The sequence below is a fragment of the Chiloscyllium punctatum genome, chromosome 5 (genome assembly GCF_047496795.1).
Source record: "Chiloscyllium punctatum isolate Juve2018m chromosome 5, sChiPun1.3, whole genome shotgun sequence".
In the NCBI taxonomy this organism is placed as follows: Eukaryota; Metazoa; Chordata; class Chondrichthyes; order Orectolobiformes; family Hemiscylliidae; genus Chiloscyllium; species Chiloscyllium punctatum.
In genome coordinates, this window is record NC_092743.1 from 66,094,506 (window position 1) to 66,108,138 (window position 13,633).

General features: G+C 44.2%; 1 protein-coding gene across 4 annotated transcripts in view; it reads right to left on the reverse strand.

Moving 5' to 3' along the window:
• prkdc (protein kinase, DNA-activated, catalytic subunit) overlaps positions 1 to 13,633 on the reverse strand; it is a 255,219-nt gene that overhangs the window by 158,382 nt on the left and 83,204 nt on the right. For all 4 annotated transcript variants that reach the window (XM_072570496.1, XM_072570494.1, XM_072570493.1 and 1 more), the window contains exons 32-36: positions 12,736 to 12,962; positions 9,832 to 10,040; positions 8,306 to 8,429; positions 5,924 to 6,082; positions 3,468 to 3,671 (exon numbers count right to left, since the gene is read on the reverse strand). In XM_072570496.1, coding sequence (XP_072426597.1) covers positions 3,468 to 3,671; positions 5,924 to 6,082; positions 8,306 to 8,429; positions 9,832 to 10,040; positions 12,736 to 12,962 — 923 coding nt within the window. The remainder of the gene's footprint in view (positions 1 to 3,467; positions 3,672 to 5,923; positions 6,083 to 8,305; positions 8,430 to 9,831; positions 10,041 to 12,735; positions 12,963 to 13,633) is intronic.

Genomic DNA, 13,633 nt, shown 5'->3' on the forward strand with positions numbered 1-13,633 from the left:
CAGTTCGAACGGGCCTCAGGGGCCAAGGTAAACCGAGGCAAGAGCGAGGCCATGCTCTTCGGGAACTGGGCCGACCAATCCTCTATCCCCTTCACCGTCAGGACGGACCACCTGAAGGTGCTGGGTATTTGGTTCGGGGGGGCTGGGGCGTGCACCAAGACCTGGGAGGAGCGGATCAGGAAGATGAGACAGAAACTAGGCAGATGGGGGCAACGGTCGCTCTCCATCGCGGGAAAAAACCTGGTCATCAGGTGTGAGGTACTCTCAGTATTGCTATATGTGGCACAGGTCTGGCCTATCCCCAGGACCTGTGCCGCCGCAGTCACCCGGGCCATCTTCCAATTCATTTGGAGATCAAAGATGGACCGGGTCCGAAGAGACTCTATGTACAAAGACCGGTGCAATGGGGGAAAAAACACGCCCAATGCCACCCTCACCCTGATGGCCACCTTTGTGTGTGGCTGCATCAAGCTGTGCGTGGATCCCCGGTACACAAACACCAAGTGTCACTACGTACTGAGGTTCTACCTGTCCCCGGTGTTGCGAAGGATGGGCCTGGCCTCGCTGCCGCGGAACGCTCCGAGTAGTTGGACCGTTCCGTATCACCTGTCCTTCGTGGAGAAATTTATGAGGAAAAACACCTTTGACCACAAGTCCATCAGGAAGTGGTCAGCACGTAGCGTCCTTGAGACCCTTCGGGAAAAGGAGAGGGCGGATCCTGTCGAGCGGTTCCCTGAGCAGACTGTCAAAGCCATTTGGCAGAATGCCTCATCGCCAGAACTTTCCAACAAGCACCAAGACGTGGCTTGGCTGGTGGTGAGAAGGGCTCTGCCTGTGAGATCCTTTATGCACGCCCGGACTCTCTGCCGCACCGCACGCTGCCCTCGAAGTGGCTGCGGGGGGGACGAGACTGTCACACACCTCCTTCTGGAATGTGCCTATGCAGAGGAAGTCTGGAGAGGAATGCAGTGGTGCTTGTCGAGGTTCGTCCCGAGCAGCGCCATGACGCGGGACTCCGTGCTCTACGGCCTGTTCCCCGGGACTCTCACCGAGACCAACATTAACTGCGCCTGGAGGATCATCAACTCGGTGAAGGACGCTCTCTGGGCGGTCCGAAACCTGTTGATCTTCCAGCTGAAGGAGCTGACCCCGACCGAGTGTTGCAGACTGGCACATTCCAAGGTCCAAGACTACGTGTTGAGGGACGCGCTGAAGCTTGGGGCAGCTGCCGCCAAGGCGCGGTGGGGAAAGACCACTGTGTAAGATCGGCCTGCCTAAAGAAGAACAGGGGGCCCATGCGGACGTTTTTTTGGGCTCTGCTGATGCCTCAGCCAAATAGATGTATATGTACAAGATTGAAAAATGCACAGGATTGTAAATGACAAGGATAAAGTCGAATCTGTGTTTGTAAATATGGACATATGTATGGCATGATCCAATGTACAGACCATAAAATCATTTTATGAATAAAGTATATTTTTGAAATAAAAAAAAAGGACGTGTACTGCCTGCAGGATTTCCCTGGGGCAGGCTACTTTGATGTGACCTTCAGAAGCGTGAAGCAGTGCGAACAGCTCCTGAAGGTCTTCAAGGAGAAGGAAGGGGAGCCGCTGTTTTCCATCTTGTCAGCGACCCCATTGTGTGTGCTTCCTGCACAGAGGAATCGGGTTGTTACAATCCATATGTACAACCCTTATGTTCCAGCAGCTGATGTCCTGAACTTCCTGGGAAGGTACGTCCAAGTTGGGGGAGAAGCCACTGATGTGATCGACCCCTTTGGGATCTGGACCAGAAAGCGGCAGGTCAGGGTAACTCTGAGGGCCGATGATAGTGGGAACATCCTACACCCACCCTCGAGCTTCGCAATCGGAGGGAGCAGAGGCTACCTGACATATGCAGGGCAGCCGAAAGTGTGCCGAACCTGCGGGAAGTCGGGACACGTGGCAGCGGATTGCAAAGTGACCATCTGCAGGAACTGCAAACAGGAGGTTCACTTGACTAAGGACTGTCAGGAAGAAAAGAGCTGCAACCTGTGCGGAGAGGCGGGCCACATGTACAAGGCCTGCCCAAGACGGGGGGGCCCCACTTACGCACAGATGGCTGGAGGTGGCAATGTGAGCCATGGACCCCCAAAGACCAGTAAGGTCCACCCGGACAGCAGGAAAACGGAGTCTGGTGACACCCAGAAAGAAGAACAGGCTGGAGTGGAGGAGGCGGCAGCCAGCGGAGAGACACAGCAGCTGATCCTAGCTCTAGCCGGGCAGATGGAAGAAACAGAGGAGGAGGTAATCAAGCAGGCAGAGGAGTGGATACCTGTTAAAGACAGGAAGAGGAAATCTTGCCAGGTCCCCAAAACCTTCCAGCAAAGGGGGAAAAGACAGCTGCACGAGGGAGGGACGGCCAGCTCTTCGGATGGGGGAAGATGGACGCAAAGAAGGCCATCACCACCAGAAGAAGAGACAGAGCGCCGTCGGTAAAGAAGAGGGCATTTCCTCCCAACCAGGAAACAACGGACCCCCCGAAGTCCACCCTCCACCCAGAGAGAACCAGGGGGTACCCACTGCCCCACAACTACAGGCAACCGAGAGCTGTGATCCTCTGACAGTCCCATTGTCAGACACAGAACGGGACAGTGAGGACCCTTGCCTTGGCTCAATGACACCAGAGTGGGTAAATGACCCCAGTGAGGAGCTGGATAGCTACCTCAGTCCAGCGAAGGTCCAGCAGTTCGTGCTTACCATGGGGATGTAGACAGCTACCCCAGAGACAGGACAGTCAAATGGACAATGGTAACCCCATAAACTGGGGGCTAAAGAAGTTTCATTTGCTTACATTTAACACGGCACCCACTCAGTAGGTGGGTTCTGCTGAAGCCACAGCCAAATACCAAGAGACTGGATAGTTAATAAAGGTAACTGTTAATAGGATAACTATAAATTCGACTAATTCAATCTGTTCTTTGTAATGTTAAGATATGCAATGTATGAATGACATGGAAAATTGTACAAGTACCAAAGATTTATTTATATGAATAAAGTATATTTTGAAATATAAAAAAAATTGGTAAAGATGAAGATAACTATGCTTTTCTCTCTTGGTGATCCTCCCACCACCTACCACAGATCCAGTCTAGCAGCAGTATCCTTTAACACTGGACCAGATTGGTCAGTCAAGCAGCTGCCAAACTATGGTATTAGTAGCTGAATATTAGCAGGTTTTGAGAAGATTTGTAGTTCAGGTTGAGGTTCTGGTTGTAGGTTTGCTCACAAACCTTCCAGCTCAGTGAGCAAACCTACATCCAGAGTAGCTGAATATATTGGGTATCCCTGTAACTACAAATCAATATCCTCTGACAAACAGGTTATCTGGGGGAATATTTAAAAAAGATGCCTTAATTAATTACTGGCACCCTCTCTAATGTTCATCCATAATAATCCCTGTACAATTATAATCTGAACAGTGCTTACCATTTTTGGGTTTTCTCTTGCTGATGTCATTAACTGGGCCACTGCAGAGTTTAGATTTCTGAGCAATTCACTGTTAATGGTTTCAGGAAACAAATTGTAGAAGTATTCACCATGAGAAAAACTGATGAAGTGTCTCTGTGATGCCCCTGAAAGTGGCACAGAGAGTTCAACTGTGTTCAACAGCAACGAGACCAGTTCTTCACACTACAAGGATCAAGAGACAGAGTCTATTTAAACAGTTCCAATTTCATTTTCCAGTAATGATAAAATCTTCAGTTCGAAATAATATTCAAGTCCGAACTAATCTTTCATAGTGTCAACAAGCTGTGTTTATAGAATGTCTTTAATGTAGAATGTCTTTAATGTCGTAAGACAACCCAACATGATTTATGAGCCTTAACATTTAACGACAAAACACATATCAGAGCTTGGTCACAGAGACAGGTTCTTAAGGAGAGTCCCAAAGGAGAGGTCCAGCAGTGTTAAAATGCAGTTCCAGAGTTTACAGCCATGAAAGCTGAAGGTATATGGTGGAATAATTAAATTCAAGGATGTAAAGACCTGGAAATTCTCCAAAATTGTAGGACTGTCGTGGTTACAGAGGGTGAAGCCATTGAGAGATTTGAAAAGATTTTCAAACAGAGTCCTGCTGGACCAATGAAAGCAAATGAGAAGGGTTACAGGTGAACAGGGCAGGTGCAGGTTATGCTACAAGTTTTACGTAAGTCCTCATTTACAGAGGGATCAACTTGGGAATGTGGCCAGTATGTGATTGTCTTGCTTAGTGCTCACAAAAGCACAGACAATAGCTTAAGCAGATGAGCTGATGCAGAAGCAAAGTCGTGTATAAAACAGCAGGAGGTCAACTTAGTGATGATCAGTTAAGCCAAAGTCAGGGTCAACTGGGACTATTTAAGACAGTACTGGAGACCAAACAAACCATGTGACTAATCAGAGCCAGTGGCGCTGTTAAGAGTGGTGATGGTGAGGAAAAGCTGAAGATCATTAGCAAACCTGATATTGGGGTTTACAAGGATGTCACTATGGCACTGTGCATAGGTGAGAAATAAAGAGGGACCAAGAGTAGATCCTTGATGGATACCAGAGGCAAGACTGCAGGAACAGAGTGGAGCATTGCAGGTTGTTCCCTTGTTACACCATGATGTATAGGAATGGAATCAAGTGAGGGAGATCCCAGAGAGCTGGAGGAAGAAACTGTGGTCAATCATGCCAGAATGAATTCATTAAATTCTTAATCATTTAACTACCAGCTATGAAATTAATAAAGTAAGGGATTTGGGTGCTTCACAGTCTATTTTATTTAAAGCTTATTTGTCAAATAGTGCCTTAATTCCTTAGTGCTAATGCACATTTACTTGTGCACATTTACTGCAGGAAGAGATAGTGACAACAGGAGATCAGATCCAAGAGATTTCTAGTTCAATCTAGACAGAGCTTTTCCCATTTTTCAGCAAAAGTTAACAACCAGGCAGCAGTAGCATAGATTAAAAAGGCTCACAAACCGAGCTAAGTAACATCACATTCACCAGAGCTATTCAGAGAGTAAGACTAGCATTAACTGCGATCAAAAGGTCAGCCTTGCATCAGGAAGTGGGATTCCTTCCAAGGGCCATAGGGTGCCCAATCAGAAGGACCCACCCCAACCCTTCAAAGAGGATGCTGATACACTTAGTGGTTGTCCCAAGTAGCCAAGTGACCATTGCTGCTAGTATAAATTATCTTAATCAACCTGACACACCTCTGGAGTAGGTGGGACTTGAACCTGGGTCTTTAACTATCACTGCACCAAGAGGCTGTTGGCATATTCTCAGTGACAGCAAGAAGGGGGGAATAATTGGCCTTTAACAGGATCATAGAATCCCTACAGTGTGGAAACAGGCCCTTCGGCCCAACAAGTCAACACCAACCCTCCGGAGTATCCCACCCAAAACCATTTCCCTACCCTGTTACTCTACATTTACTCCTGATTAAATGCACCTATCCTACACATCCCTGAACACCATGCACATTTTAGCATGGCTAATTCACCTAATCTGCACATCTTTGGATGCTTAAGAACTTCAATTTACTTGAGGCTTGTCCACTATTCAATGCCACTGATAAAACACCAGCAGTTGCAGGACAGCAATGGATACACCATTCCTATCATCCCATTAATTCTGCCACACAAACATCATATCCTCTCACCCCAACTGGTTCCCAGCATACTCAGTGGGTTCCCATAAAATCCCATTTTAGAAGTGAAGACTGTGGTGTAGTAAATTTTCCAGTACTGCAAACGGTTATTTTGAAGAATTTATTTTCAACCAGAAAATATAAGTAAGGAAAGAAACATAAAGGACCGTGGCAAAAGATCTCCACTTGACAACTGCATTGCAATGGAAGATTACTTCTGAAATCCATCACGCTTTTTATTTGTTGCAACAGTCACTGACCTGCCCACCAAGAGAAAATGACAGCTGTAATAGTCCATCTGCTAACATCTTACTGCTGACATCCATTGTCGGAAGTGATTTCCTTTCATCTCCAGGTGCAATCCCTTTATAGACAGTTGATAAAAGCTTCAAATTCAGTGGTGGGACAATACTTCCAATCTGTATTAAATAACAGTAACATTTCAAACTTAATGTATTTTAATATTCTTCTGATCAAAGTTAACTAATTCTCACAGTGGATAAAGACATAAAATTTGGTCACTATTCTTGCACAAGATTGGTCAAATGATCTACATGAGAGCCACAGCCAGAAGAATCCAGGAAGATAATATATTTCTCTTTGTTTTTAAACTTGCTTTACAGAGGAACAGAAAAGGCCTCCTCCACACTGGGCTCCCTATACCCACCACAAGTCACATAGTGCACAGAAACACGCACCAGACTGCCTTTGATCCCTCAAGTCGGCCTTTTACTATCCCACCCACCAGTCAATTAGCATTTTCCAATGGTAGAAGAGACTTCAGATTTAAAATCACCCCAACTGCATGGTGTGGAACTCAAGACAGCTTACAAAACTATCTTGGTCCCTGCCAATATGACACTCACCCCAAGTTAAATTTAGGCTTGCATTTCGGACTTAGAGTCATAGAGATGTACAGCATGGAAACAGACCCTTCGGTCCAACCTGTCCATGCCAACCAGATATCCCAACCCAATCTAGTCCCACCTGCCAGCACCCGGCCCATATCCCTCCAAACCCTTCCTATTCATATACCCATTCAAATGCTTCTTAAATGTTGCAATTGTACCAGCCTCCACCACATCCTCTGGCAACTCATTCCATACACGTAACACCCTCTGCATGAATAAGTTGCCCCTTAGGTCTCTTTTATATCTTTCCCCTCTCACCCTAAACCTATGCCCTCGAGTTCTGGACTCCCTGACCCCAGGGGAAAGGCTTTGTCTTTTTATCCCACCCATGACCCTCAATTTTGTAAACCTCTATAAGGTCACCCCTCAGCCTCCAACGCTGCAGGGAAAACAGCCCCAGCCTGTTCAGCCTCCCCCCATAGCTCAAATCCTCCAACCTTGGCAACATCCTTGTAACTCTTTTCTGAACCCTTTCAAGTTTCACAACATCTTTCCAATAGGAAGGAGACCAGAATTGCATGCAATATTCCAACAGTGGCCTAACCAATGTCCAGTACAGCCGCAACATGACTTCCCAACTCCTGTACTCCATACTCTGATCAATAAAGGAAAGCATACCAAATGTCTTCTTCACTAGCCTATCTATCTGCGACTTCACTTTCAAGGAGCTATGAACCTGCACTCCAAGGTCTCTTTGTTCAGCAACACTCCCTAGGACCTTACCATTAAGTGCATAAGTCTTGCTAAGATTTGCTTTCCCAAAATGCAGCACCTCGCATTTATCTGAATTAAACTCCATCTGCCACTTCTCAGCCCACTGGTCCATCTGGTCCAGATCCTGTTGTAACCCTCTTCGCTGTCCACTACACCTCCAATTTTGGTGTCATCCACAAACTTACTAACTGTACCTCTTATGCTCGCATCCAAATCATTTATATAAATGACAAAAACTAGAGGATCCAGCACCAATCCTTGTGGCACCCCGCTGGTCACAGGCCTCCAGTCTGAAAAACCCTCCACCACCACCCTCTGTCTTCTACCTTTGAGCCAGTTCTGTATCCAAATGGCTAGTTCTCCCTATATTCCATGAGATCTAACCTTGCTAATCAGTCTTGCATGGGGAACTTTGTCGAACGCCTTACTGGAGTCCATATAGATCACATCTACTGCTCTGTTAATCTACTTCTTGTTCATACTGGGCATTATCTTTATTTCAGTGGCAATCTTACCCTCTTACATCTCACCTTTTTCTTTGCCAGGACACAAGAAACCCTTACCATGGAGAGATAATTCTGGAATATCGCAGGCTGAATTTTCTTATTTCAATGAGAGATGGCACTCAGATCTGTTTTGTTAATAAAATCACTTCAAACTCATTACACTGACATCAAACTTTAAAGAAAAATCCTACATTGTGCCAGACACTGCTCTTCATTTCAACAGCAACTAGCTTTTGGGTGTGAAATTGCATTTCACAATTGGAAATATTAACATGAAGCACTGCTTCAGGAATAAATGAATGTTGTTTCAACTGTCTGCTGCATATTTTAGAATTCTTCAGATAAGTATTTTCCCAATCAACCTGTTAAGCAATGTTATGTCACACTTCTAGAGAATGTGGAACTTGAACCCCACTCTCCTGTGAATGCTACAGATACGATACAAGAAAAAAAAACTGCTTCAATATGTATGGGACTTAGTGTACTGTTGATTTTGTGATGTAAAAATTACCTGGCACTTCAATACAGAGTTCAGAAGTCCAGCCTTGTGGAGTTGTTTGCAGGCTAACAGTATGGAGTTCAACTTGGCATGATCTGACTGACTGTATAGATCAACATTACACAGATCTTCAATGCTGTCACACACATAAACACATAAATTAAAAGTTAAAACATGCAGAAATGCTGGAAATCTGAAAGTAAACAATCATTTATGACTTGAAACAGAAATGATTGGTTAACATTTTGTGTCAACACCTTTGACAAAACAATGTTCTGATGCAAGATTTTGGTCTGAAATCTTAATCAATTTTGCAGATAGCAGTCTAACATTTTCATATTTACAAAAAATCATGTATCAGTCTTTTTCTTCCATGACAGTCTTTGTGTTAAATGAATTTCCTCCTCATCTTTTCCAGCAGATCCCTTCCACTTCTGCGGTACCTAGATGATGCTTATGGGGGTCCTTCAGTCAATATACCAAAAAATGCAAAATTTGAACCGGGCTCTCCTCCCTCATTGGTTTTAGACCATGAGACCATAAGACGTAGGAACTGAAGCAGACCGTCTAGTTCATCAAGTCTGCTTTGCTATTCAGTGAGTTCACGGTTAATCTGATAATCCTCAATTTCACTTTCCTGCCTTTTCACCGTAACCTTCCATCCCCTTACTGACAAAAAAACCCATCTCAGTCTTGAATATGCTTTAATGACCTAGCCTCAACAGCATTCTGTGGTAAAAATTTCCACAGATTCACAATACTTGGAGAGAAAAATATTCCTCCTTATCTCTAACTTTGGGGCGGCACGGTGGCACAGTGGTTAGCACTGCTGCCTCACAGCGTCAGAGACCCGGGTTCAGTTCCTGCCTCAGGCGACTGACTGTGTGGAGTTTGCACATTCTCCCTGTGTCTGCGTGGGTTTCGTCCGGGTGCTCCGGTTTCCTCCCACAGTCCAAAAGATGTGCAGGGTCAGGTGAATTGGTCATGCTGAAGTGTTAGGTAAGGAGTAAATGTAGGGGAATGGGTGGGCTGCGCTTCGGCGGGTCGGTGTGGACTTGTTGGGCCGAAGGGCCTGTTTCCACACTGTAAGTCTAATCTAATCTTAAATGTTTGACCCTTATTGAGATTTTGCCCTCTGTTCCTCAACTCTCCCACAAGGCAGAACAACCTTCCCACACCTACCCCATGGTTTCCAAAGAACCTTTAATTTTCAAGAAGGTGTCCTCTTTTTCTTTTAAATTGCAATGAGTACAGTCCCAACCTCCTCCTTCTATTCTTGAGGTCAGTCTAATGCATCTTCTCTGGACTGTCTCCTACACCAGAAAATCTTTTCCAGAAACAAACACAGAAATTGTTGGGAAAACTCAGCAAGTCTGGCAGCATCTGGGGATAGAAAGAAGTGTTAATGTTTGGAGACCCTCAGAAGAAGGGTCCCCAGACTCCAAGTGTTAAACTTGTTTTCTCTCCACAGATGTGCCAAACCTGTCGGCTTACATTTTAATTCATTATTATTCCTGTAACATCAATTCTAATTTTACCTCTGTGACTTAAGCCTTTTTTTCATGCTGCACTCTAATGATTCTTGATAAGGCGATCTTAGTGCTGCTTTCAACAACCTCACACAGATATCTGGTAGACCTTTCATTACTTGTACATCTGCCATATTAAATCCTATACTCGGTGGATCAATGACTACTGTTGCTACAAGTTCGAACAGGGTGGAATTTAGTAAGTATTTCTCCAGCATCTGAATGGAAAAGGGAGAAAAAATGCAAAGAAATTTTAGAAGAATATCGTCTGTTCAACCAAAAAGAAGAGACAAACATGAAGTCACATGGTTCAATACATCAGTTTGACTGCAGGTATCGGTGAATGAATGGAAAGCAAGAATATTCAGGGCTCATATTCCTTGGAAGTGGCATCACAGGTAGACAGGGTGGTGAAGAAGGCATTTGACACACTTGCCGACACTGGTCAGTGCACTGCATATCGGACTTGGGGTATCAAATTCCACATTACAGGACATTAGTGAGGCCACTTTTAGAAAACTGTATTCAATTCTGGTCTCCCTGCTATGGGAAAAATGTTGTTAAACTTGGAAGCATGCAGAAAAGATTTACAAGGATATTGCTGGGATTGGAAGATTTGAACAATAGGAAGAGGTTGAGTAGGCTGAGGTTTTATTCCCTAGGGCATCAGAGGCTGAGGGATGACCTTATAGAGGTTTATAAGATCATGAAGGGAATGGATAGGGTAAATAGCCAAGGTCTTTTATCCAGGCTAGGGGAGTCTCAAACTAGAAGTCATAGGTTTAAGGTGATAGGTGAAAGATTTAAAAGGGACCAGAGGGACAACTCTTTCATGCAGATGGTGGTAGAGGAAATGGTGGAGGTAAGTACAATTGCAACATTTAGAAGACATTTGGATGGACACATGAGCCAAATGCTGGCAAATGGGGCGAAACCAGTTCAGCATGGATCAGTTGGACCAAAAGGGTCTGTTTCCATACTGTAAAACACCATGACTCCAGTAACTGTTACATTAAACCTGCACAAAAACACTTGTTTGGCACTGTACTTTAGGAATGTCATGAATACATAGGAGAAAAAAGAGCTTTATACAAATGGTTCCAGAGATGAGGAATTTCACTTATGAAGACACACTGGAGAAGCTGCGGATGTTTTTGGAAAAAGAAATCTGGGAGGAGATCGGATTGCAGTATTCATGACAGATCTAGACACAGTAACCAGTGAAAAAATGTTTCAATTTTAGAAAGATTGAGAATGAGAGGGCACAGATTTAAAGCAATTAGTAAAGGAAGTAAAAGTGACAGGATAAACGCTTTCATGCAGAGAAGCATTAGGATCTGGAATCACTAACAAGTGTGACGGAGGCAGGTTGAATTGAGGTATTCAAAATGTAGACAGATGGTCATTTAAAAAGGAAGAATGTAGAAGGTTATATGTTCATTTGGAAAGCTAGCACAAACTAGCTGAATGGTCTCCTTCAAGGCTCTAACCATTTGGTGGATAAAACTAGTGAGTTAGCATTATGCTGTGACATAAAACGCAAGGTCCATAGTTTTAATTTCCTATACTTGAGTTAACAGATCACATCTGTGATGTTTGAACGTATGTAATCCCAACCATTTTCACGTGCTTCATCAATGACCTTCCTTCCATCAAAGTCAGAAGTGGAGATGTTCACCAATAATTGCACCATTCACAATTCCTCAGTTACGGAAGCAGTTCATGGTCAAATGTAACAAGATCTGGACAACATCCAGGCTTAGTCTGACAAGTGGCAAATGACATTCATACCACATCTGTCAAACAATGACCATCTCTAAACAGAGACAATCTAATCATCACCTCTTAATGTTGATTTTATTTCAGTGTATTCAATCGGTGTTACCATCACTGAATCCCCCACTATCGACATCTTTGGGGTGACCACTGACTCAGAGGCTAGAATTCTATAGCAAGGAACTCATCACCTGACTCCCCAAACCCTTTCCATTAACTATAAGGCACAAGTCAGTAGAATGCTGGAATGTTCTCCACTTGCCTAGATGGGTGCAGTTCCAACACGCCAGAAGCTTGACACCACCCATGACAAAGCAGCCCACTTGATTGGCAGCACATCTACAAACATCCACTCCTCCACCACCAACACTCAGTAGCAGTAGTGTGTACTATCTACAGGATGCACTGCAAACATTCACCAAAGGTCCTCAGACAGCACTTTCCAAAGCCATGCCTATTTTCACCTAGAAGGAGAAGGTCAGCAGGTACATGGATATACCACCATTTGCAAATTTCCCTCCAAGCCAACCATCATCCTGACTTGGAAACATATCACCGGTTGTTGGGTCAAAATCCTGGAATTTCCTTCCTAATGGCATTGTTGGCCAACCCACAGCATGTTTTGATCAGAGTGGTGCTGGAAAAGCACAGCAGGTCAGGCAGCATCCGAGGAGCAGGAAAATCGACGTTTCGGGTAAAAGCCTTCCTGATGAAGGGCTTTTGCCCGAAACGTCGATTTTCCTGCTCCTCGGATGCTGCCTAACCTGCTGTGCTTTTCCAGCACCACTCTGATCTAATCTCTGGTTTACAGCATCTGCGGTCCTCACTTTTGCCCAACCCACAGCACGTGGCCTGCAGCAGTTCAACAAGGCGACTCACTACCAAGGGCAACGAGGGATGAGCAATAAATGTTGGTCAGCCAGCGACACCCAAATGCCACGAATGAATAAAGAAAAGATTCTCCTGAGAGCAAGACGGAGCAGAGACAGAGGGCCCAGCCAACAAGTAGCTCCAGCTAGAAAAGGCTAAAAATGGCTAAAATAAAAGCATTACTCTACATTATTGACTAATAATTATAAAACTCAATTTAACCTAATCCAAATACTCAGTACATTCTGTAAATATCTGAATTATTACCTTCAAGAAATCCTGCTGGCAGTCCTCCAGGACCATGCTAACAAATTCCATAATACGAACAATGATAGTACATTTATTGAAATTGTAGTCCTCTCTCTCCCTTGGGCTAAAAAGTATGCCTTTGATGCCATAAGCAAAGCTCTCCTCTGCAGCTGTGACGTCATGCCTTGCAAGATTTGTCAAGAAGAAATTCAGGGCTTTCAGGAAGCTGGAATTCTCGGAAGTTCCTGGAAATGTCCAAAGAAAACATCCGAGACATTTAGTACAAGGCATTATGCTTATCAAGAACTTCCATTTTCCCATCATCCCGCTGGATCGAGATTTCACCGACAGACCCTAACTTGCAGTGGTTTTAAGAATTATAATTTACTGACCAGACATGTTTAAGCAGGTAACTCCAGAGCAAAGCTAATAATAAGAGAAATACACCATTTGGTGGAAGATCGAATATACCCAAATATTTAGAAAAACTTTAAAGTTGAAAATGGAAAACTGACTCAAAAGCAGCAGGCTATAATGTAAATGTATTTGTATTCAATATTGCTACGTTTGACTATTAAACTGAAATAAAATCACCATTAACCTTCCAATTCATTGAACTTTATTGTCACTAATTAACCTCAACACTGAGACAACTGTCTTCTCCTCTCCTGCATCAGTAAAATGGTTCAGTATATGGAGCCTTTGCTGGAACTGACCACAATATTCTCTTCAAAGGCCACTCTCCCACTGTACATGTGAACAGTTACAAGGTTCCTTTCTTAACATCTGGTTGTAGCAAGAAAATAATTTGCAGTGGCTTTCTCCCTACACCATACCTCTGGAGTGCTTGAATTCACCTTCTCTTCTCTCTCAACAATTGCAAACACTTGGTGACATTTTCTAAAAATAAATCAGA